The following is a 26,287-nucleotide window of genomic DNA, read 5'->3' on the forward strand; positions in this document are numbered from 1 at the left end:
ACAAAAAGCGACAAAAGCCTTTTTTTTGACACAGCATATATTCATTATTAACATACATTCATAGGCAGTATAGTCTTCAGTGTATAAGTCTTTACAGATCTACAGTATGTCTCTATGATGATAGCAAGTTATTATAGGAAAGCTTGGCTTTATGATGGTGGTACAAGATGACAGTAGAGTCCTGAAAGTGGCATGAGAAACTGTGTGTGTAGTGTGTGTGTGCGTGTTAGGAAAGGAACAGGGAACACTTGGTCGTGTGATTTTGTGTTTGTTGCTGTAGGGCGAGGGCTCTATGTGCGCTTGGAGAGAAAGTGCTTCAGTCATCATGTGTGATGAACATGCTCGGCAACCCTCTGGCAGACCCCTTTCTTTGTATGTCTGAATGTGTATTTACATTATGTCTGTTTGGAGATGCAGGCATGTCGCTGTGTGTTAACTTGACTGTGTGTTGTTTGCATTAAGCTGACTAGCATTTGGCAGATGACAGCGTGCAGCACAAGGTCAGAACCCGCATCGATTCTCAAACGAGCACACAGGGTGATGCCAAGGACATGCGCCGAAGCTGACGTAGAAAGTGTTTTTCATGGAAGCTGTCTGGTGTGTGTTTGTGGCTAGCAGCTGTGGGTGAATGCAGGTGTGAGTGTTTTGTTTGACCGACGCCCATCACCTGCCTACTGAAAAAACAGGACACAGCTGACAGTGGCTTTCGTCCGTCCGTCATCGTCCTCTTGTCGTTAGGAAGACAGTGGATGAGTGAGTAGAGCAGCATCAGGGTGTTGCGGAGGGCAAAATAAGCGACTGAGAGGCAAGTGAGCCTCAGCGCAGCCATGTATACTCAGAAAGCAAATCACAAAGTGTTCCTCTTTGTTGTTTTAGCCTGTCCTGTGACAGACTTGCAGTCTCCATTTTTGTCTCCAAGTGAGTCCCTGAAGCAGCAGCAGCAACAAGGGCTGACGGCCAACAACCCTCCTCCTTAACACAACCCCCAAACCCCCAAACTGCCTAGCCGTTTGTCTAGTTTGTCCATGATAATCTCCACTCGTCGGTTTGTCTGTAGTCCTTCTATAACTGCCCCTGTCAACCCCCTCAGCAAAACTCTCAACAAATAAGTTAAACATTACAAAAATAAGGATCAATGACAAACTAAATATGACTGTGAGGGAGCGAATCAGGAACTGAAAGATGCTCTCTACTTGAGAAGAAACAAACAGACTGTAGCTTTATAGGAAATCCCATGCCTAATCTACTGATGTCCACTAAGGTGGCAAAAAAAAATAAAGGATCGGATGACCTTTGACCTCTCGGGCAATCAGTCTGTGTCTGTTGAATAGCAGTAGGAGGCTGGGATGGTTAAAGGAGATGAAGGAACTAAACAAGTCCTCCCTACTCCCTCTTTTCTTTAGCCGATCAGGAGTACGGGGCATTTTTTGTCTATCAGCAGTTCCCTCTGTGCCTCCGCCTCCATCACCGGCACGTGTGAATCTCCACCATTTTACGGCACTGTTTGCATTTGACGTAACAGCACCAGTGGAACTTACAGCTGCACCTGTCCACCACCTCCACCTCCTGTGTCTGGAAGCCACGGCCGCAGCACATCAGCTCACAGCCGTCGATGGCCTTGGATGTTCGGTTACACTGGCGACCCACCGTGCCCAGCATCCCTGGCGTGCGTGGATCGTAATCGCAGAAATCTGGACTTGGTTCCAGGTAGACCAGGTCTTCATCCGTGTGAGGTTTGAACTGGGAATTGCGAGGAACAAGGACTTTGGTTGTGCCCACCTTCCGCTGCTCTACCTCGGTAGCGCCGTCAAACTTCTCCTTGATGATGTTGCCCACCTTGCGAAATGGTGGCATGGCTTTCCAGCAGGTCTTCACCTCACAGGAGCCTGAGACGCCGTGGCATTTGCACTCCACACGCATGTGAGACAGGATGGCCTGCAAGGATTCCAAAGAACATTTGGTTTGCTGAAACAGCTTTAAAAGCAGCAGATCTGGATGCCAACATCTGTTTCTATAACGCTGAATTTGCTCTCAGTAACACCTAAAACAAAAATGGAGCTTTGACTCGTATTTCTATTAAATGACTTGATACCTGACTTTGCATTTGTCTCAAATAATTTGTGTTGTCTTTTAGTTTTCTCACATTTTTTTAGATCTCTTTTCAGTAACTTCATATTTAATTTGGACTTGTGTTAAATGACTGAAGACCAGACTTGATGTTTCTTTTTAAAAGAAACTTGACTGAAAATTAATGCAGTGCCACCCTACAAAAGGGCAAATCGAATTACTAGAGACTTGATTCGAGGGTTTATCTCTTATAATTTGGGGCTTAACTTTCTATTTGGTTATGCTCACTTGGACTTTTCTCGAATGGCTGGACTAGACTACTAACATCAACAACATTAAACTTAAAGAACTTGTGACATGATTTGAGAACTCTGGGTTTGACTTTCTAGGCTGACTTGAGAATTGACATTGACTTGTCACATATGGTGTGACACTTGGACTTGTCTTAAATAACTTGATCACAACTTGGCTTAAGCCTGTTTTTAACGTATATAATCCTGACTAGTTTTTTTTTTTTTTAACTGAAGGACTAAAAACCTTTCAACTAAAAAAACACTCAATTTAAACTTATTCTCAAGAAGTTAAAACCTGACCTAGATGGACTTGTCTCAAATGACTTAAGATTTGACTGTAATGGACATCAAACCCCTACAAAAGGTAAAAACTACTTTTTAAAATATCTTGATCCTTTGAATGGCTGGAGACTTGACTTGGGAATGTGTCTTATAACTTGAGGCTTCTCATCTACTTGAGAGTTGACCTTGGATCTTCTGTAAATAAATTCAAGGTTTCAAGCTTTTCTTCAAGCTTTTTTTTTTTTGTTATCTTGAATGACTTGATTGTTTCAAATAATTTGAACATAAGCCACGGCTCTTTATCAACAGCAGTGGATTACCTTTCTGCCGGCCTCGTTGTTGTGCAGGTTCATGAGAGCCCGACTGGAGGACTGGCCTTTACTCCTCTCCCTCACATCGACAAAGGACTGAGAGAAGGCCACTCCATATGCAATGTTATCGCTGCAGCCTGACCACTGGAACCCTAATAAAGGATATTAATACAGAGACAAGAAACGGTCATTGTAAGGCTTTTAAATGTTGCACTGATACTATACCACAAGCTATTTTTCAGTCAGGTTTTATTCTTCATAAACTTATAATTTAATGTGGAAATGTGTGTGGGGTGGTTTTAAAATGTCATCATTAACAGTCTCACAGTTATGTCTGCTTGGAAAACAATTTTCATATTATATAGTCTTATTTCTGCATTAAACTGTACAGGATCAGTTGGCCCTTGTGTTTCCTTTTCTGAGTGTGTGTTTGTGTGAAAGAGTGAGAGAGACCTACCCTCTGGACTGACTCCATGTACATTGTGGTCACAACCACATTTTTCCAGCTCCCCGCTGCTGCAGGCCCTCGTGACCGCAAACGCCACACTGGCTGCTGAGATGGCATACACAAAGGCTGCTTCACGGGTGCCTAACACACAAGCATAAACACAAGCACACAGTCACATTGTGTCATTATGCAAATGAAAAGAGCTTGTACTTCTGAATGATCAGATAAAGTGTATGTGTGTGTGTATACACACAAAAGTGTGTTAAAATCTAAAGAATTGGGCCCAGACATTAATACGCTGGAGCCAATAGAAATGGAAACAAGCTCAAACATTTCACAGTATATAAAACATGATGAGTTATTTATGTTGCACTTTTGTAAATGCAGAACAGATAAACCTGTTTTAGCATTATAGACCAGCTTTAGTGTTGTCTGCCATTAAAGTGTCTTCTGGAATCGCTGCAGTGGATGATCTTACCTTGCGTGACCACTTTCCCAAACACAGGCATCGACTCCAGTGTGGAGCAGTTCCATCGACGGTTGCGAAACTGAAACTGACACTCATCTATAGCCAGCTGGGCTCCACGACGCACCGCATCCATCACCTCCACGCTCCGCTTACAGATCTGAACCTGTAGTGGACACACAGGAGCTGCGTCACCCACAAACGAAGAGCATGCAGCTAGAAAGTTTTTACTGTTCTGATCTAAGCTTAAAATTAGTGGCATGGATACTTTGAGAGGTGTGACAACAAAGGCAGCCGGAGGGGATATTTGTCTTTTAGGACTCACGTTAGCTAAAATGAGTCACTGGGTTGAACTTGTCAATTTTGTTGATGCTCTTGGGTCTTTTAGAGCATTCGTAATGGAATTATCTGGAAAATAATACAGTTTGCTGTGTTTTTCCACCTATCCAAGAAGCTTCCCCATCAGCATTTAATTAGTTTGTCACTTACACTGATAAGCAGGTCCATTTGTGCACTTCATGGATGTAGTATTCAACCCAGACTTGCTCCTCTAGCTAATGAATTAGCTCCCCACCCTCTCATCTGTTTATATAGTCATTTCTGAGTCCAAAACCAACATGGGCAAAAATATGAGTGCTTCAGAACAGATCCTCAAAAAACGGTTACGTTCATCTTTTAATTACGGTGTATTGTTACTACCTGTTTCGGCACTTCATGATGCTTATATGCTCAAACTTTCAGTATTAGCATAATACATTATAACACCTATGCTGCATGTGCTCTAATAATTTGGTTTGTTGGTATGCTGGTAGTTATGTAATACTTGTATTCTGTCAGAAACCAAAATACAAGACAAATTAAATTTGACCTGATGGAGGGGCCTCATGACAAGTAAGAGGATCATCAGAATTAAATTCCATTGTAAATTTTCCTGGAGGGAAAATGTCATTGTAATCAATCCGAAACTTGTCAAGAAAATTTCACCCCAACCACAAATGCCAACTTTGGGGTGGCGCCAGAGGAAAAGTCAGGGGATCAGCAAAGTCATGTCTGGGACCCGGGAATGTCTGTAGAAAATTATGTCCCAATATATCCAGTAGATGTGGAGATATTTCGCTGGATAATGAAACGTTTGGGATTACTGGTGGCACTACAGGAAATGTCTGGGGATCACCTGAGTCAATAGGAGTCAGGAATGTCAGTGTAAAAATCAATGGCAATGCAACCAGTAGTTAGTGAGACATATCAACATGCTAACTTTACTACCTCTAATTTCCATGAGCCTATGAGTTCCAACGATCATGGCAAAATTTTGTCCATATTGTTACCCATATGGTTTTCTTGAACATATGTAAACTTCTATATGTAGTTTTGTAAATGTATTCAGTTTTGTTTTGGATGACCTCTTGGATTTAATTTAGTAAATGGAGCCTATATGTTGTTAGTGAGGCAGGACAGACCACAGGTAACCGCTCAGTGTGCACGGCTGTGCGTTCAACTCAGGTTGGAATTTTCCAAGTTGAGGATTACAATTTCCAAGCTTGGAGTGTCCAAGACTGACAATACCGAATGTAAACGATCAAGATGGCTTACCACGAGAAACCTTTTTTTTTCATGGCAGGCAATGCATAGAAATCAGCAAAGCTTAGCTGGATATGGAACAGAGGAGGACAAAACAACAGCTAGAAGTGGCTGGAACAAATAATATCACCACATATCTGTTTAAAATACCTGACAAAGCAGTAAACCAAATGCCATAAATGTTGCAAACAATGTCATAATGTAGCCTAGAAGCCTTTGATGTATTCTGTAGATGCTACCATATCGAGTAACATAGTAGCCTTAGCTTGTTGGGGTTGATGTACAAGTCAGGCCCCAGTTTCTGAATCTTCCAAGGACTCATCTATGAAGTGTTGTCCTCTCAAGAGGAAGCAGGCTGGTTTTGTTTCTGCTAACAACTGACATCAGAAAACCAACGAGCTAACAATCCTTAAAACCGCTTTATGTACACTTTTTTTTTTACGCTCAAATTCTTTGAATGTAGAACTTTTCAAGAATTAACAGCTTGGTTTTACTAGTCTACACTATCAAACCTTAAAAATGATTGATAGCAGTAGTTTATAAATTCTCAGTGATGAAAGTTGAAATTCCTTTGCAGGTCCTTCCATGAACATTTCAGGCTGGGTCCAAAAATGATTCAATCCCCCAGAGACCTCCATGTTAAAATGGCCAACTTTACAGCCTTAGGAAGCCATGCTTGTAGGCTGGTGCAATAAATATGTTTGCCCTGTATGGATAGTATTGCTCTTTATGTATATCCATACTGATATTGGAGTTTTGGGTGTGGACTGATGGACACTGATGGACAGCTCACCTTGACTGAATATAACTCTTTATAGTGAAAAACAAGTGCATTTGTAACTTCATAACTGACTTAGTAACTTATTACTACAGTTGAGTGGAGTACCTGTCTCTGGATCAGGCCTCGTAACCTCTCACACGTCTCCTCGTCCCTGATGCTCCCCACTGATGACAGCTTGGCGAGGTACCTAGTGGAAAAAACAACAAGGCTTCTTTAGTGAGCTCAAAAAAGCAATATTTCATTTTACAAATACACAGTAAATGGCCACAAGGTGGATTTGAACAGGGCTCTGCATTAAACTTTATGCTATATGGGTTGCTTGCTAAACTGGCTCCCTCCCCCTCCTAGATCATCATTCAGTGCAAATATGATACACAAAGAAATTTGTGAGTCTTGAACAAACATTTACTTGGAGCCTACAGGAGGATGCTGGTGAAGTAAGAAGAGTAAGGAGAGTCAGCCGTATGATGCAAGCAACAACTCGAGTATCCAGCCTGAACTAACTTGCAGACTTTCTTGAGCCATGCTCATCATTAATCATTCTTACAGTTGGGAAGCAGAGCTGCAAAAAGCTCCCGTGCCTTTGTGGGAATGTTTTGGATGAACATCCAAGTGTGAGGACATTGAGAGGAGGGAAAGTGGCTTATCACACAAACACACCACCTCCAGGCCAGACAGGTCAGGGAGATATACTGCACACACACACACACACACACACACACACACACACACACACACACACACACACACACACACACACACACACACACACACAGTCTAAGATATATGAGAAAATGGCATCAGTCTGGATGCCCTGACCCTACCACTTCCACCTCAGCCTCATATCTCAAGTCATAGCTTCACCTTACAGAAATAGGCTTTCTCATAACTACCCAAGCTGTGTACTGTCTGCACCCCTCAGTGTCCCAAGACGTCATGTGCATGTACATGTTGAGTCTAAAATGTTTTGTTTTTCTAAAACAAACAGATGTGATCCTTAGCTGTTTTCATTTTCCCAAAAATAAAAAAAAAACAAGCACAGGTTAGAAATTGGTATCTAATAATGATTAATTTTATTTTGGTAAATTATTTAGGGAAAATGTGAAGGCTGAAGTTTAACTATTACACCTGCTTTTGTGAAATACAGCAAAATGGCAATTTTACAACAAGATTTTGCCGAAACAAAGACAGAAGAAAATAATAAAAAGAAAATAATAAATGAAGAATAATGTTTTATAAACAATGATAATGATACTAACACTTTTTCCTGAGTTCATATTTTATCTCTAATTTCAAGACACTTATGAATATCATTTTCATACAGTGTAGTGTCAGTGAATAAACTGGTGTATAAAAATATTAAAAATAAAAGTTGTATTCCATATGTACTTTTTGTTTGCTTTTTATGCTCATTTTTGCATCTTGCTGGAAATTGATTTCCAGCCTCATATCTGTGAGTAAATATCTGCAGAGGGAGATTCAGGAGGTGTTAATCAGCAATCACACAAGGCTACAGACCAGTTGGCAACCACCTTCAGTAGGGAAAAGTGAGTATTCTCCAACTGGTTGTGAGTGGTTTCTGGAGGTTGCTGTCACTCACTGCTATAGCTTCAGACACACAGGTCTAAAAACTGGTCCTCAAAAAAACTGTTATTAATGCATCAAAAGGCTTTGCTAAGACATGGAGGGATGCCAAACCGTGTTCTTTAGCAGGCGAAATCCAAAGAAGAGCTGAGTATTGATCTCTCAGTTCTCAGGAAACACTGGATTGTGATGTGTTCTGTGTGGCTTCACAGCATCAGTAAATATAGTAGTATATGTATTAACTCAAAATGCTCAAAAGCTGGCATACACTTTCAAATGTGGTATCATATCTAGATTTTGAAGTGAACACCCTGTTTTATCAGGCATCTTTCCACAGACCTGTGCTGGATTCTCAATCACATTTTGAAAGAAACACATGCACATTTGTTAAATGTAATTTATTTTCTTGCCACTTTTGGGGCAAAAAATGACCTTGAAAACTGAGGTTTTCAAGGTTTAATATAGTTAATGTTTGAAAGCATCTATTGTAACTTTTGGTCATTTCCAAAAGTTAGTAAAAAGGAGTCTAAATCTGAGATTAAAAAAAGAAAGCTTAGAAGCCAAAAAGTTGAAATAATGGGCTGTGACTAATTCTTTAACCACCTGTTGGTCTCACTGTAAGGTATTTCTGAAGGGAGAAAACGAGAGGGAAAAAAGAGCACTGCATATAGTTATATAGTCGTATAGCCATGTCTTTTTAGGAGACATGGCTGATTTTACTATGTAAGAAAGAATTCAGTAAATGGGCACTGGTCAGAGTTTGAATACCAAAATGTCCCTTAATAAAGGCAAATTCCAACAGAATTAACTTTTAGACTATTATTCTGTACAAGTAGACGTGTATTTCCTTCAGGTTCCCCCAGCTTCTTTTATGAGTCTTGGGTTATGAGTTCCCAGACCACACATACCTCTGTAAAGCCCTGCTTGCCCATCTCAATCAAGCCATGGCGCACAACCAGACTGCAAAGAATTCTTCTGTAAGATTACAGACCAAACTTTAATATAACACAAAGCCAGCTGAAGTTCTTTACACTGGCTAAGGCTATAGGTCGTTTAATAAAGTTGGCTCGTAGCCACTGCTCAACTCTTTTAACCTCTTAACATCCACCAGATCACTGGAGACCTTACTAAGATTAGTTTTCTTTAAGTCATATGCTAAATAAGTAAAAAAGCTGAAATCGCATGCATTCCTTTTGGCATTACAGCTTCCCTGTTTGGGTGTAGTGACGAGCGTTCTATAAAAAGGGTGGATGCTAACGTTACCAAAACACTAGCCCTGACTCTAGATGGGACACAATGACCTGGTGGATGTAACACGTGTTAATGGGGCAGTATTACGATGCCGTCCTTCTTGAGGTCAAACAGCTCCTCCTCCCCCTTCACCCTCTTCATCGCCACCTCTCAACAGCTGAGATAATGTCTTCCTCTCTCTTTCTCTCTGTCTGTTCCATGGACTTTTTCTCTTCCCATCCAGACAGCGTCTGGATTAAACACTCATCACTGTGATAACCCTACTCTCTGCCACTCTGCCACCTCTTAGCCGCATCTGCTCACATCCTCCCAAACGATTGACATCATGCGCTCAGAAAGTTAAAGCACCTCCATGCTGACCTTCAACAGAAAGTCTGCACTATTCTCTCATGTCGTGGACAACAAGCATTGTGGCTGAAATTAGCACTGATCAGCACTTCTGTGTTAACGATGGAATATGTAAAAATTTGAAATGGTTACAATTAACTCTATGAAATGTATCACATTTTAGTGTATTGCAGAAGTAACATGCTCTGATAAATAGTGACTTGCATGTTGGCTTGGACAACATGCAGCATTAAGCAACTACGGAGCCACAGAAGGTCTGAGCTGGAAAGAGAAAGTGTGGCTATTCATTTGTTGAGTCAGAAAAAGTGTGGGCAATGCGGAGGTGCTGTAAACTTGCATTCTTCCTAATGACTAGCAAGTGGGGGATTTCTCTTATTGCAAACACAAGTCATGCATGAAAGTCTTTATGAAAATGACCCCCATTCCTTCACAATTTATCACCTCATTTATTTTCAAATGTGTTCAGGGCTTCTGTGGCTACTTTCAAGTACTCTTTACAGGTTTGTTTGTTGCATTGTGATTTAATTTAGAGTAGACTAGATGATAAAGGAAGATGCTTTAAAAGACCTAAAGACTTCAAAATGAACGTTGAGTTAATCATTTAACAATAAACCGTCATTTTATAAAATATTTGTCTTTTTGAAGCCAAACTGAATCCATGTAAAACCCTGAACTTGAACCTTTAACAAAGGACACTAAAACCTGACATTTGCAGACCTCATTATTTAGTGACATCATCATTAAACAACATGAGAGTGTGAAGGATCATGAACAGTAATCAACAAACAGGTAATCAGAGGAGACATCATGTATGCATTTCACTGAAATGTTTATCTGTGATGTGCTAACATGTAATTTGGTGGAAAGAGGACTCGGATGTTTTGTGAATTGTACACAGTGTAGAAATGTCAACAAGCAATACAAATGAAAAGTGTAACAAGCAACAAGTACTGGAAGAATATAAATGGCTTACTGTCTGGACAAGATACATATTTATCATTATTATTAGAACATATTGGCTCAAAGTAAATTCCCAGCATATGTGGATTTGCACAACTCCAATCTGAACGACCTCCAACCTTTCTAATCAAGGCGCGTAAGTCAAAACACCTGTGTGCACACGCAGTGCCAAATCATATTTTATAAGTCACTCAGAGGTTTGGGTTTGTAAAAGGAAAATATCTACAAACTACAGCTACCAGAGTAATGTTTTTAATCAGAAAAAAAAGAGTACGAGGTATTTTACAAGACAGAGTACAATTAAATCCAATACATTCAAAGAAATGTACAATGTAGCGTACGTTTAAACGATAGCGCTGAAGACAAAGACACAAAGTCAGCAAATTGTATCACTAATCTGAGCCATGCGTGGTCCACCTGGGTCTTAGATCTGACGTCAATAAAGCTGAACAGTGTTGGGATCTTGAGCAATGCTGACAATGTGGAGCTGCTTTGGTAATCGTGTGTTCAGAGGGATTCATGCGGTAAGTAATACAAGCCACTCCAACCACAAGCTCTGGTGTCATACTATTAACTCACCATGCAACAAGTCACACTCCTGATTGGCTGTACTAAAATGTGCAAGTGTGTATTTTATTGATTATAAATGTAACTTCTGATTCCTCTTTGAAAGGTTAATGCTGTTGCAGAAACTGGGAAAGAACAGAAGTCCCCATTGAGCAAAAGTGGCTGAAAAGACATGAAACACGACTTTGCCAGTTGTTTGAATAATGTTGAGATTTGGTTAAAAAGTGAACGGTGCAAACATGACAGTTTTCCTTTAACTCTTCAGAGACAACAGTGCGAACCACGGCGCCCGCGTGTGAGAACAATAACTTTGGATTTGCCTGAAACCTGTAAAGATAAGGTCACCCTTCCTAGTCCAGCTAGGAAACTAGCAAAGTAAGTACACCCTTACTGCTTCTGTAGGAAGTAAGAGGGTAAGTAGCAGCCAGGTGCTTTTTGCAGTTTCCTGGTCTTGAACATTGAGATGTGTGTTAACACACAAACCACAGTCCTCTCAGGAGTGGATGTCGCCCCAAGGTCAGACTGCGCAACGTTCATAGAAATTACAGAAAAACCCAAACAGACCAGAAAATCTGCAACAGAATGAAAAACCCAGTCAAAGTGTGGACATCAGCCTGACTGAGATGCTGTGGTGGGATCTTATGAGAGCTGTGCGTGAATGAATGTCAGCAAACCTCAATGAACGGAAGCACCCCTCTAAAGAAGAGTGAGCCAAAATCCCTCCACAATTATCAGAGACTGATGATGATGAAATGATGACTTCAAGTTATTGCTGCTAAAGGTGGTTCTTTGTGCAAATTCTTTAAATTTAGCCTGGAAATGTTTTGCTCAGGTAAATCCGCACGGTTTCAAGGGAGCCCTGGGCCTCACGGTCGACCCTCTAGCTCTCTGTGAGGTACATCCTCTGATCATTTTCAACAGGTCCTGCCCCTCATCTCCCTCCCTCCATCTGAACTGGATCGAGTCCACTTCAACTCTTCTCTCTGATTTGCTCGATTGCAGTTGCACGGCTCTCATCAAAGACATGTGGGGCTTTTGATCTGTCTTTGTTTTCTAGCATAGCCTTGGGCATGGTGCTACGTTTGGGTCAAGGCATCCAGCTGGGAGACCGTCAGTCAGCACGAAATAATCCCCCAAAACAAAAAAAGGCCCAAAATCGCAAAACGACTGACAGCAGCACCCACACAAAGAGACAGAAGCAGCTGGATGGCATCGCTCTGGCCTGACATTCACCCTGGAAACATTTAATAAACAATGGATAACTTGTTATTCAGGTAATTTCATAGATGTGTGTGTGTGCGTGGGAAAGCTAGTTGAAGGCCTTGGGTGTGTGCGTGAGTCCTCTCCCACTTTATCTGTTCATTTTGCAGTGTATACACTTCACTTCCCAGAGATGAGGTTAACAAAACACCTCTACAGAGGAGTCAACCCGTAGAAGGACAGAACACTACACACACACACACACACACACACACACACACACACACACACACACACACACACACACACACCATCATCCCGGTTTCTCCCCCTCTTCTCCCTCTGTCTCTCGGGTCTCTGGTGCTTGCGTGCCTAAATCTCAGAAGCCTAAGCCCAGTGGAGCCAATGGTGCTGTGAAGGCTGCGACGTGTAATGCAACACAAACACACAGCGGCCTGCGAACGCACCGCGCTTCAGGTGGAATGCTCCATACCTTTCACCCTCCACCCCACGCTCATGAGAGGCTGAAACTGAGAATAACAGATAAATATAAACAGAGCGCCATCATAACTGCAGGTTTATTGCAGCTACATAAAAAAGAAATGAATATCATTCAAAAACTCCTGTTTGTATTTCTATAACAATATGAGCCCTGTGTCACCATCAGAGATGGGCAGTAACGCGTTACTGTAATCCCATTACTTTTTTCAAGTAATGAGTAAAGTAAGGGATTACTATTGCAAAAAAGTAATTAGATTACTGTTACTTTCCTTAAGCACGCCGTGATTCTGTTTGTGAGAGTGTCTCATGACAATGACGTACGAGCGTGCGACGCCCGTGGCAGCAACAGACGTGTGCAGATCAACGATGGATAACATGACATTACTTTGAATTTGACTCTGTAAAAAGTGACAAAAACATTAGCGTGCGCTGTTCACTCTGCGTGGGAAGAAAACTTTTTTTACAGCGAAAAATTTAACTTGAAATCTGAGCGAGCACCGAGCACGCTGCCACGGGAATGTGACCTTCACTGAGAAACCCCCGGATCCTCCCACTGACATGACCACTGTGGCACCGGGCAAACCTCCACCCGCCCCACTCCTGCTAAACAGGTGACAAGATTTAAGAGACAGGACTTAGTCCTGCTAAATCTTTGATTTTATTTATTTTCTGCTGTATTTTGCCCTTATTTTATTTGAAAGAGTGAATGTAAACATAAAGAATTATTTTATTTTATATGCTGGAATATGCAGAAAAGAGGTTCAAATGTTAAACACATTTCTTCAAGACAACGACTGTTGCATATAATTAAAATTTTGCAATGTGCGTAAAATTCAAACTAATAAAACAAGTTTTAAAAAGAGGCTTTCCATTTGTTTCAGTTTTGTATGATGCATTATGCAGAAAAAATAGAATTGGGCTGAAAGGTCTTTTGCTTTATTGCGTATTCAGGTTGTGTATCATGTTTTTAAAAGTAACTTAGTAATAAGTAACTAATTAGTTTTGAAAATAAGTAATCAGTAAAGTAATGGGATTACTTTTTTGGAGAAGTAATCAGTAATAAGTAACTATTTACTTTTTTCAAGTAACTTGAACAACACTGGTGGCCATTAATAAAGCTTTTTCATATAACTCATTTATAAAATGATAACATTTTGTCAGGTGTATTAAAGTACTCTAAGCTCAAATATAATATCTGGTCAAACACCCACGACACTCCTGGTTCGAAGCTGTAAAAAGTCTGTGATTTAAGATGTTGCACTAAAACCAGACAGAGTGATTTTTGAACCCATGTAGGTTCAGGGGTAGAGACTAAGTTCAGTTAATGTTCATCTTTTTTAGCAGAATACTGTTTGCAACACCCACAAACTGAAAGGCAAAACTTCATCTCAGATGTGAGATAGATATATTTTGTACCAAAACTACCATCATGCTTTCAAGGGCACACACACAAACAAACACACACACACCCTACACCAATGCCACCAGGAAGTACCCGAGTGCAAACCAGGATATGTTGGTACGTATGAACCTTGTTGGTACAGACTGTAGTGGCTATATGAGATATCAGTACAGACAAATGATCAGAATCAGCAAGTACCTTGAAGAGAACCAGCTGAGGTAAACTAAGTGCAAATGTACAGAGGAGAGCTGCTATTTAGACTTTCTCTCTTCTTTGCTCTCTTCCTGTATCAAATATATAGATTAGAAAGAGAGAGAGGGGAATGTAGAATGACCAGTTAACCTAACCCTTCTGACTGTAAGTCTTTGGACTGCAGGAAGGAGCCAGAGTACCTGGACAGAGTGCACAGAAACACCCCTGCTCGGTGCTAGATTTGACCTCTCTTCTTTCAAAAGTCTCTCTTCTCACCACAAAAATAAAAAGAGGGCCAAAAGGAAGAGAACCTGCAGACAAGAGAGAGCTGGGGTAGAAGCTGTGATCTGTGCTTCAGTCAGTCTCTTCACACAAAATGACACAAATGCTTCCAAACTGCAGCACACTCTCTGCACCGCCATCGTCTCCAGTGTGTATTTATATGAAAATATCCTCATGTTTGACTTTCCAGTACTGAACACACAGCAGAGGTACACAGTGACCAGTAAATATAGAATAAATGGGAAGTGCAAGGAGGAGCGCTGCAAGAAAAGAGTCTTTTCTGCCGAGGGACTGTGTGCTTGTTTTACAAGAGCTGAGACAAGCCTGCTACCAGTTACAGTCAACATGCACTGACGGTCATTTTTCAGCAGCGCAGTAAAAGCAAATGAAATAATAAACTTTTACAATGAGCACTGCTGGTGGAGAACATGAGGGCAGTATACATTCAAAAACAAGTGGCCCCAGCTAACCCTCAGTGTGCCCTCTGCAGTGTTTCACACAGCATGTAAAGCAGATACTGACCTGTAGAGGGCACTATTCTCTCAGTTTGGCTTAAGCCACCTTCCTACACTGAGCATCAACACAGAACTAAACTCTCCAGCTTCTAAACTTCCTGATGGCTTTACGCTGCTGTGAACAGCCAGTGTTGTACATGTGCCTGTACAAATTAGTATTTGGAAAACACTCTGGCAGTGGCAGAGGCTTCTTGTCCACATATCCATCTGTAATAGGGTTACAGCTGACCTTATATGGAAGTGCAAAAATGATTGACCCATGACGGATAACATTTAAGAATCCCTAACGAAGGTGTCAGTGTATGCCACATGGAGATAATCAAGATATCCAAACATTTTCTGTCTCCAAATATGTGCATTATAAACGATATAAATACTTTATATCCAGCGTGCGAAGGAACCTGAATAATCCACTTTGTCAAATCGACGCAATGACGTTGCGCTTGCAGTGTTTTATAACCCAGTCTTCCAGAAACCACATTCATGCTGACTGGATTTGCAGCAGGCGTTTTTACACCACGATCAGTAAAAATAACTTTTTAAAATTTTTTATTTTATTTTGTTATTTGAGTGTTTCCAAGTGGCAACACTGGTGCCAAAAACAGCAGTTCCTCCAATAGGCACTTGACATTGGGATCCTAAAGCTTCAGTGCAGATTCTGAGGCTGCATATGGCTTGCTGTGTGGTACAAACTGTGCCTCAGTTTTGGTGAATGAAGTTATATTATTTTAGTAGTTTTTTTAGCACCGTTCAGCAGGTGTCTGCACTGTATGACTGCAGCTTGAAACTGCTTAAAAGCAGAACTTCAGTGAGTACATCTGCATGACATTTCTATTTCACATTTGAAGCCAGCCTGTTGCTTTTTGATTCAAACCAGCGGATGGCCAAAATTGCCAAGCGTGTATAGCCCAAAGAAAAGAAGAAAAATGACATCTGAGTGCAGCGAATGGCTTCACAGTAAGTATTCTGATCACTTCACTCCACCTACACACAGGTTTACTTCTTTATTAGATATGTTCTTATTATATATTTAAAAAATATTATATCTGTTAACCCAGGGTAATGGGTAAGACATGTTTATCTCAAGTTAAAAAGAAAATATATAAACTTTTAAAAAAAAGCCTTAAATGTAAATATGTGTTAGGAATGGCAGAATGTAAAATGTTTTGGGATAGCACAACATTTGCTCAATTATATATGCAGTTAATGCTTTTTCTTCACCCCTCTTTTATTATATAATCTAATTAAGCAGGATCATCTCTGCATTTATAAAGGAAAGCATCGTTCGGAAATGGGCTTAAAACAAAGAGAAGCAAAAAGTTAAAAGTAGAAGCACCTCATCACTAAAAAAGACCCGCAAAATTAGTTTTTGTGTTTGTGTTTTTGTTGTTTTCTTATGAGCCCTCATCGCATGCATGATCTCTCCCTCTCTGCATGTCAACACCGCTGACATGCAGTAGCTGGTTTAAGAAGCTGGTGTCGGCGTTGTTTGGTGGATGTGTCGGGTGTTGTATTCATTTGAGACATAATACTCAAAAGGTCCTTGTGACACCCGCACAAAAAATAAAAGTAGGGGAGAGAGACAGTACCTTCAGCGGAAAGAATGAGAGATAAGGAGGGGAGGATGGAAAAAAGCTCAGAGGGAATCGTTTAAGGTCAGACGGTGAAGGCAAGAGAAGGAAAAGTGGCTGTGAGGCAGGGAGATGGTTAAGTGATAAAAGATTAAAATGTTAAAAGGTGAGAGGTCAAACAGTCTGATGAGTTCAATTAATGCACAGTCTACAGTTTGCTCTGCAGCTGTGTGTGTGTGTGTGTGTCTGCGCGCCTCTACGTTTGTCTTGGTGTATTTATATGCTGCTGGCTCCACTAGAGCTGCTCATTTCCCCCTAAAAATAACATGCTCTGCCAACCCCACAACCCTCACACACTTGCACACAAAAACACATTTTCACACACGTTTGGAGAAAGAAGCAGTAAAAGCCATGAAATTAACCTCCTGCCTGGTAGCCTCAAAAGGCTACGAGCCAATTACTGTGTGTGTGTGTGTGTGTGTGTGTGTGTGTGTGTGTGTGTGTGTGTGTGTGTGTGTGTGTGTGTGTGTGTGTGTGCGTGTGTGTGTGTGTGTTCGTGTGTGTGCGGGAAACAATAGCTGTGAACAGCTGATTATTTCTAAATGCAGGACTTGGCCGTGTCTGATTCCTGCGACATGTACCTGTGGCCGTTTCTGTGTTTAGGTAACATTAGCCAGCTAACTGGATGGTTTTGTGTAGCTGGGTTTGGTAGGACAAAGATGATAGGCATGCATGATGATATCAGCTTGTGAGCAAGCAAGTCTCTATTTGTCGGTCAAAATTCTCTCATTCGGGTGATAAAGCTAGTAGTCAAAGTATGCTGCTGTCAATTTCCTTAAAAGCTGACAAATAGAGGCAGAAAAAAAATTGGTGGATGGTACATTTAAAAAATCATCTTCTTTAATAAGCCAAGACATAAGCTAACATGGGCTAGAAAGAGCCAGATGTGGCTAGAATGTACATAGAAGAAAAGCGATCAATAATCTGACTGCAGCTATTATAACCCCAAGATATACAATCATCTTCCATTTATCCAATTCAGAGTGGGAAGGCGGCCTTATGGTAGGAAGTCATTGGACACTTAGTTTGGATCCCCTTTGCTTTCAGTCTTAATTTTTCAGGGTACATTTTCAGCAGATTGCTCATCAGAGATTTTGGTCCATGTTGTCATGACAGCATGGATGTGATTCGACCTTTGTGACAGGGTGTATTGTCCTGCTGGAAGCAGCTGCCAGAAAGAGTGTACACTGTGGTTATAAAGGGATGGACATGGTCAGCAACAATACTCAGGCAGGCTCATCTGGTACTGAGGTGTCCAAAGTGTGCCAAGAAAATATCCTCCACACCATTACACCACCTGAGATCCTCCAGGATGGATCCATGCTGTCACGTTGTTTGGTCCATTTTCCAGTTTTTCCAGTCTGCTGTTGTCTGACTTTGCCCTCAGTTTCTGGTTCTTAGCTGACAGGAATTGCAACTTGTGTGGTCTTCTGTTGCTGTAGCTCATCTGCATCGACGTTCGCCGTTGTGTGTTACCAGGTGCTGTTTTGCATAGCCTGGTTATAACGAGTGGTTATTCAGTTAGTGTTGCATTCCTATCAGCTTGAAGCAGCCGGACCATTCTCCTTTGACTTCTGGCATCAACAAAGAAACTTCACCAGAAGAACTGCTGCTCACCAGTTATTTTCTCTTTTGTGGTCCTGGAGATGGTAAGATTGCAAAATTCCAGGTTCTGAAATACTCAGAGCAGCCCACCTGGCACTAACAGCCATGTCATGCTCAAAGTCACTTATATCACCTTTCTTGCCCATTCAGATGCTCATTTCAACATCAGCAGGTCATCTTGGCCACGCCTGAATGCACTGAGTTTCTACCATGTTGATTTGATTAGATATCTGAGGTAACAACCAGTTGTACCAGTGTACCTAACAAACTGGAATAAAGAGGATAGAATAGGATTGTGTCCGAAGAGTTCAATTATTAATGCCTTTTCCCACAGTGTCAAAGACATTTTTATGATTATTTTTTTTTAATTTTCACATTCAGGTTGGATAGATAAGGAGATAAGCTGGCTTGTGAAAATGACATCCTTCATGCGGAGCAGGCAGGTTAGGACTTGCACCATTTACCGCTCCTGCTTACTGTTTACACAGTTAACACATGTGATGTGCACATAACCCAAGTATTGTACATAACACTGGATATATAAAGAAGTCCCCGTGCATGTGGTTAGCATGGTTCTTCTCACCTTTTCTGCTACCAAGTTAACACTACTCTATAGAATTACCTACTTTATACTTATACAGAGAATCCTATGAACAAGTGATTGCCTGCTCCGACTTAAAAAACGTTATATTCAGTTCAGTTTTAGTCCCCTTGCATGCTTTATATTGTGAGGTAAAGACCCCGCAGTAGTTTAGGGTCTCATGCATTTGTTTCAGGTCATCTTGAATAAAACATTAAGTCAGTTTTGTAAATTTTGATCTTTCTGAGTTTCTTGTCTTTGAGAAATCATTAGCTATGAGCTTTTTTACTGTCAATAAAATGAACATTAGTATCGTCTATTGTAACGCTACAATAAGATACTGAAGATACTCATTCTATTAACATGGGCACCATTTACAGTGTTGCCAGTTGTAGCAACAGTGGAACAACTAACTTCACATTGTTTAAGAACACTTGTCTGCACCTATGACTGTCCTGCATCTGCGTACGGTTGAGATATTTTTTGGAGCATTTCCTATTCCTGCCTCACAGGAGCATCACAGACGCTGTAGTACAAAAGCAGAAATGCAGTCAGCTGTTCACACCACAGGACCCCCCAGACCTCCAAAAGCGTGTTATGTCTTCTAAACGCCCCGTGCACCTCTCTGTTGGTCAGCCAGGGCTGCTTGTCTTTTAGCGGTGCCGGCGTTTCCTCGTCAGCCCCCAGCAGGACCGGCTGTAATCTGGTTATCCCGTGGCTCCAAGTGTGCCACGATAATTGCACACACTCTGGTGACAAGAGGGCTCGAAATAACATGCCACTGATTTACCACATGTGCGAGCGTGTGAGAGAGAGAGAGTGCGCGTGTGAAAAGCAGTGTGAGGCGCCAGTGTGTACCGCAGGGCTTTCTCTGACTACTGATCAGCTGCCATCTCTTTATCACCTTACCATGCTCGTCCAGGACGCGCAGTACACTAAAACCAACACTTTGCCCTGCTTTTAACTTCCATTCAAGACAATAAGAAGACACTGCTGAATCTGTCGCAGACAAATGTCAAGTAATCTTTTTGTTGCCACTGCAGTTATTAATTATTTTAAATCGTCCTTCGCGTCAGTTTAGCACGTTATCCTTACAATATTTGCAAACAATATTGCTCAATAACAATAATAACACACAGTCAGTTAAACTCCAGGGATATTGATTTGTCCACTTTGGAACAATAAACCAATGTCAATCCACTTAACCTGCTTTAGGGCAAATCATAGTGACGACAGATGCAAGGAGAGGCAGAGACAAGACAGCTCCCTCGTCTGATAGATCTTTCTCTTGTTTGCTTTTTGCTGGTGTCCCTGTCAGTGCTTGTAGCTTGATGTCAGGGATGATGTGTTAGGACCAGCAAGTTAGATTCAGGTTTGGGGAACCTGAGGACCAATCAGTGGCGTCAATATCTTCGTCATCCAGGAACTGCGTACACATACCGGCCACTTGAGGTCAGGGTTGTCCAGGGCCCACTACACCGACAGTGTGAGCATGGTCTCATCTGTGACGAGAACAGAGTGCCAGTGGCAGATCTGCCAGTTCTGGTGTTCTTGAGTGAGTCTTGCCGATTGATCTGCGCAGTGCTATGCTGTGAGCAACAGCCCCATCTGAGGATGCTGAACTCTTATGCCGCCTTCAGTGAGTCTGTTCCTGACAGTTTGAGTCTGCTCCTGTTTGCTGCACAAACAAATACCAGCCCTGCTATTGGGTTAACCCACCCTCTTTTCATCCAATGACCCATCTCCTGCTTTCTCCTCCATAGTCTTGACACTGTGTTGGGAGTCACAGCACACCTTTCTGCAACATCACATGTAGAAGTGTCATCCTCGAGGATTTGCAGCTGAAATGGATCCACAGTGGTTTATGCTTCCTTACTGACTTCCCTGAAGTCTAACTGGCTTTGTCTGTCTATACTCTGATGATTGAGTGTTCCCTTATTATTTTTGCAGATGATCCTGTTAGAGGAAAAGTTAGAAGCTAACCAGGGATTTTATAAGTCATCATGAGCAGGACGGCGTCTATACAGCAACACCCACTCAAGTCAAAGGTATCAATAGAAGAAAAGCTAAGTGTGATCATCTGGTGGCCGTGGATTTCTGCACAAAATTCCATCTGGTTAGGACATTTCACTAAAAGCCAAAGCAGTAAAACTGATGGAGGAAAAGCGATGGACGTTTTGAGGTTACTAATTGGAAGATGGGTCGGAGACTCTGTCAGCTGGAAAGTGTCCTGGGAGGAGACAGGTGGCTAATTTCTGTGTTTACACTCTGTCAAACAACAATATCGGATTCTTTGCAGTTCGTTTGCGGTTGACAGTTGTAGCGCTGTTGCGCAATATTGAGATGATCACAAACCTTTGTTTTTACCCAGGTAAAAACTAATTCCAAAATGGTCCTGTAATGTGAGCTGTATGCGCATACGTTATCTGATTAATCACATTCTTTTCATTGGTATTCGCTTTTTCTCGCTTTTGTCATCTCGATTATGGCCACAGTTTTAATTATGTAAATAAATGAGGTGGAGTTAAGTGAACGACTTGTCAGCAAACACTCTATACATCATGGCATGATTCTGCATGAGCTCTGGTTTTATTCCAGGGCAGAGCTGAGGCCGATGATAGTGCCTGTGCCTTTGAGGGCCTAGCTTTGGTTTATGGTATGAGGCAGCTGGAGCTTGACCTCCTCAGCCTGTGGTCTGCCTTACTTTATGGTGCTCAGGTGCACAAACATCCTGCATTAATGCATCTTTTTCCTGTATGCAGATCGGTTATTCACATCCAGATTACGTGTTTATACCAAGTGTAGATGGAGAATACATCTGTGTGTGTGTGTAGGTGTTTGTGTGTGTGTGCATGTGTGCATGCGTGTGCACGTATGTAAGTGGCTCCCATTCCCCTGCACAGTGTGGTAATTACTGAGCGTGTGCCACTGTTGGGGGACATGCCAGCTCACATACTCAAGTTCAAAAATCACAAAGACACACACACACACATACACACACACCCACAAGGCCAGGAGCAGCGGGCAGGCGCAGCAGAACCAGTTGGTGCAGGGTAAGAGGAAGCCGAGGAGGAGGAGGAGGGTGATGATAGACAAATTAATGAAAAGCAGCATTCAGATCCCTGCTTGTCAAACGGGACACTAAATGTGACTCAGCAGCCACAGAGATCTGGCGGATCACATCCTGGTGGATGGGCTAAAGGTGACACGGAGAGCTGCAGGTGAAGTAAACAAACAGCCCGGTTCAGGCTGCGGTTCAGCGTGATTTAAGAACAGCTGAGAGGCGTGACGAGCAGTTTAACCTCCTCGTCAGTCAGGATTTTAAGAGCTCTATACCGGAACACAGCCTCAGCATTCAGTGTGACTCTATTAGCCTTTATTGCTTCAACAGAAGTTGTAGTTCACTCAGTTATTTTGTAATATCAACTAACATGCACATTATTACTTTATAGGAATGGATTTGTTCTCGTAATTCATAAAAGTAAAAATGCCCAGAAGTTTACCAAAGGCTAATTTTAGCTAGATTTCATGATGTCATCCTTAGCTATGGAACAGAAACGAAACAGGCGTGTGTGTGTGTGAGTGCGTGTGTATGTGCGTGCGTGTGTGTGTGTGTGTGTGTGTGTGTGTGTGTGTGTGTGTGTGTGTGTGTGTGAGTGCGTGTGTATGTGCGTGTGTGTGTGTGTGTGTGTGTGTGTGTGTGTGTGTGTGTGAGTGCGTGTGTATGTGCGTGTGTGTGTGCGTGTGTGTGTGTGTGTGTGTGTGTGTGTGTGTGTGTGTGTGTGTGTTCCAAGATTTCAGTTTAGGAGTATGACTCAGCATATTCCCGATCCTAATTATGTCATAGTGATAACATCAGGGTTATTTTGGCTTGGGGACAAAGCATTGTTATGTTATTATTATTATACATTATACTGAAGTGCCTTTGTTACAAACAGGGGCCAAGTAGTTTTAAAGGTGTGGGTATTTACTGGGCCGGAAGGGTCGACTGGTCTGATAACAACACTATCAAGTTGCATTATGGGCAACGTAGGATCAAGCTCATGAAGAGCTTAATTCTCAGGACAGAGTTAATTTCGGGGTATTCTAGATTTTGCCAATTCAATTTTTCTAAGAGTTTGGAACTGTTTGGAAGTGTATCACTAAATCCTTGTACTGTCCCCTTAAACCCCTGATTTTCAGTGTTTCTATTTCCAGATTTCTATTGCCCGGTGCAGTAAGTCGAGTTATAAGACACATTAAAACGGTAGGTGCATATCCTTGGATTTAGTCTGCATCCCTTCTAGTATCTATTAAGACTAAGACTTTTGAATTATTGCATGATACGTGTTGATTATATTGAAATATATATATAATTTGAAACTAAAGGTCAAATATGCTCATTCAACTTCTGTTATGGTTTGTCTGCTTTTGAAGCATACTTCTATATATCTCGATATCTGAAGCTTCTCTACTGCTTTGGGCATTAAGTTTAAATAAAAACAAAAACTAAAAGTAGTGACTGGATTTAGATTTGGTCAAAGGAATAATCATGAGCTGCTAATATAACTCTATCAGCATGTCCCTTTCCTTTCCTCCCTCCTTTAAAGCCCAAACACTTCCCTCCAGGCTGTGGAATGTTTGCTTGAGTTCACACTTATTTAATTCATTCAGTTAAATTATTAACTAATAATTGAAGCTCATTTAAATCCCCCCTTTTTTAACAAATGTGAAGAAATCCACTGATTTGGCCAAAACAAACAGAACAAAAACCAGTAAACACAATATTGGGCAAAATAATGGTAATTACTTTTTGCCATTATTGAACAACACTAGTGGGCATCAGTCAGACTCTTCTTCCCTCAGCTTTGCAAAACCAAACACATTACAGCGTTAAACAACCACATCTGATTGATGAATCATTAGCCAGTGACCATACTGTTTTATTCTCCTATTTTGACTTTGCTTGTATTTTACAACATGAACAATGTGTAATATTTGGTCTTGAAATGTGCAGCTGACATCATAAACTCATCAGGAGAGTGTTTAACGAGGTCACAGATCAAGACACCTGAAGATAGTTTTACCACAGAGTTCTACACAACAGGACAGCTTTTTGCAACTACAGAAGTCGCCCCCTGCTGGCTTCACACAGAATACGTGTTCAAAACTCATGCCATGTCCATCTTCTGTATACAATTTATGGTTCCACACAAGTCAACTGACTACATCAAGACTACTGTATGTCAAAATCCTAGTATAAGTAAATAACATTGCATGCAACTCCCGTCTTCTGTCCAATCAGGTACAGTGGTAACCTGCTCTGTTACACAACAGGTGTAGTTATTGCATGTTTCAGAGCCACTGTACTAACAGCAATGCTGAAACTGCTTCTCATCCTCTGACCCTTGCTGAAGCGTGGAGGACTCACACACAGATTTTCCTCAACAGTTTAATCCTGCAGAGCAGACTGGCAGCTCGGCAGCCTGCCTGTACATGCCTGCTGTGTGCTGCTGTCACCACGCCTTCAGCCCCAAACAGCACAATTACCCTGTACTCAGTGACAGAGTTCAAGGTAGGCAGTGCTGTTTGGCAGGGCTTTAATTTAACTTACTCTGATGAATCTGTCAGCAATATCAGTCAGGCCGTCTGCAGCACCAGCCTGACGTAAACACAGAAGGCTACTATAACTCTCCCTACTATGAGGAAATAAAAATACAAATCGTCAAGTGAGTAACCACAGTTTGAGAATACTGTAGTTATTAGTTACTACATAGCTCTCTGTCAGCTCGACTTCATATCAACAGAGCCTCGATTCTATGGAAGAAGGGGGGGAAATGAAACAGTCCCCCTGAATGATGAGCACTGCTTGTAAATTTGCTAAAGGTGAGTGGAATGAATGGCAGTAGAAAATGGAGCGGAGCCTGCAGAGGAATGCAGAAACCCACCTATCCACCTCCCACAGGCTGCCTTCAGAGCAGGCACACACACGCGACCCAACCGACCGGCCCCCAGAAGAAGAGGTGGCACGGTGCGCTTCGGCTACAGCGTCGGGCTGTGTGTTACACCTTTTGAAAACAAATGCATGATACTGATGTTTTGCTTTTAGTGACCTCACTGAACTTCTTATCTTTAGTCACGCACCCATACCATTAGTGTTTGTTTGCAAAATTGAAGTTGCTATTTTATTTCACTCATTTAAAAAGGTTTAAAAGGGAGTATTTTAGTTCAAATAAAAACCTGCTGTTTCTCTACAAGTTAAAGAAAGGGGACTTTTATTTGTATCTATATATGCATTTATTTATCTACTTCATGCCTGGTCTGGTTTCTCAGAGTAGGAGGAATTGTTCAGTTTTGCAAAAGAGAAAAAACATAATTCAAAAACTCCCTCCTAATTTGACTTTTTGCTGCTGATAAGAGCAGCACACAGGAGCCTCACATTGAGTTTGCCCACTTTTCTCTTGGGCTTTATGTTAACTTTTTTTAAACCAGTCAGTTAATTACGTTATGTAGACAAAAATCTTTAACTTTTTTGCGCAAAATGCAATTTATCGTCCAATCACTCCAAAACAAACAGCTGACCAAACTTTGGCTTTTTTTTGGGGGGGGGGGGGGGGGGGGGGGGGTAGCCATATTAGTAAGTTATTAAGTCTGAAAGAGAGAAAGTGAGAGAGAGACAGTGTGTGCCTGATGGTTAACCATTAACCTGTGCGCCCACTGAGCCGGGGTGGGGGGTTAGACGAAGATGATGTGTAGATGAGGAGGAAAACAGGAGCACAGGTGAAGTACAAGAGCGGAAATTTGTGGATTCTGGTTTAGAAATGTGAACGTCCAACTTACAGCCAGTTACTCGCGTTGGCCGAGAGAAGCGCGCAGCAGAGCATCAGGACGCACCGAAAAACATATTCCTCGGTCATCTCGAGAGGGAAGGAGGGGGGTCAGTGAGAGCCGAAATAATCCCGAGGTGGACAAGGGGGTCGTGCACAGCCTAGGCTGTTAATCCATCATCCCGCATCCAATGGGTCCTGCACCGGGGAAGACGCGCAGCTTCACGGTCCGTCTGCCCGGTTCTCCCGTCCCTCCTTCTGTCACTGCGCGCTCAGAAGGGACGGGGAGAGGGGCTCCAAAGGGATGCTTAAAAAAAAGATCTAGTGCAGCTTTGGCTGAATCGACCCTTCTTCGGAATCAACTTGTTTGCTTTCCTTCTCTGCGCCGGGAGAGCGCGTGGAGGAGCAGTCAAGTTTAAAAGCCAAGATGAAGCAGCTCTCCGCCGGTTCTTCTTCCTCCCGCTGCTCTTCTTCACTTGAAGCTTTATCACCCGCTGCCGGCTGCCGCTCTCAGACAAGCGGGGATCTCCTGTCAGCGTGCTGGGGAATCTCCGACCTTAGCCCGAGACATGCGCGCACACACACGTACACACACACGCGCGCGCATACACGCGGGTCCTCCTCACACACTGCC

At 42.0% G+C, this 26,287-nt stretch overlaps 1 protein-coding gene across 1 annotated transcript; it reads right to left on the bottom strand.

Moving 5' to 3' along the window:
* wnt4 (wingless-type MMTV integration site family, member 4) lies at positions 1-26,287 on the bottom strand. The gene is made up of 6 exons (XM_085272975.1): positions 25,667-26,287; positions 6,335-6,416; positions 3,880-4,033; positions 3,411-3,542; positions 2,963-3,105; positions 1-1,935 (listed from the first exon to the last, which is right to left on the bottom strand). The coding sequence occupies exons 1-6, from the start codon at positions 25,741-25,743 to the stop codon at positions 1,465-1,467; spliced, it is 1,059 nt and encodes a 352-aa protein (XP_085129101.1). The 5' UTR covers positions 25,744-26,287; the 3' UTR covers positions 1-1,464.

This window comes from Mchenga conophoros, linkage group LG5 (assembly GCF_057382185.1).
Source record: "Mchenga conophoros isolate Kocher_MC1m ecotype Shallow Benthic linkage group LG5, M_conophoros_male_GT1.1, whole genome shotgun sequence".
Classification (NCBI taxonomy): domain Eukaryota; kingdom Metazoa; phylum Chordata; class Actinopteri; order Cichliformes; family Cichlidae; genus Mchenga; species Mchenga conophoros.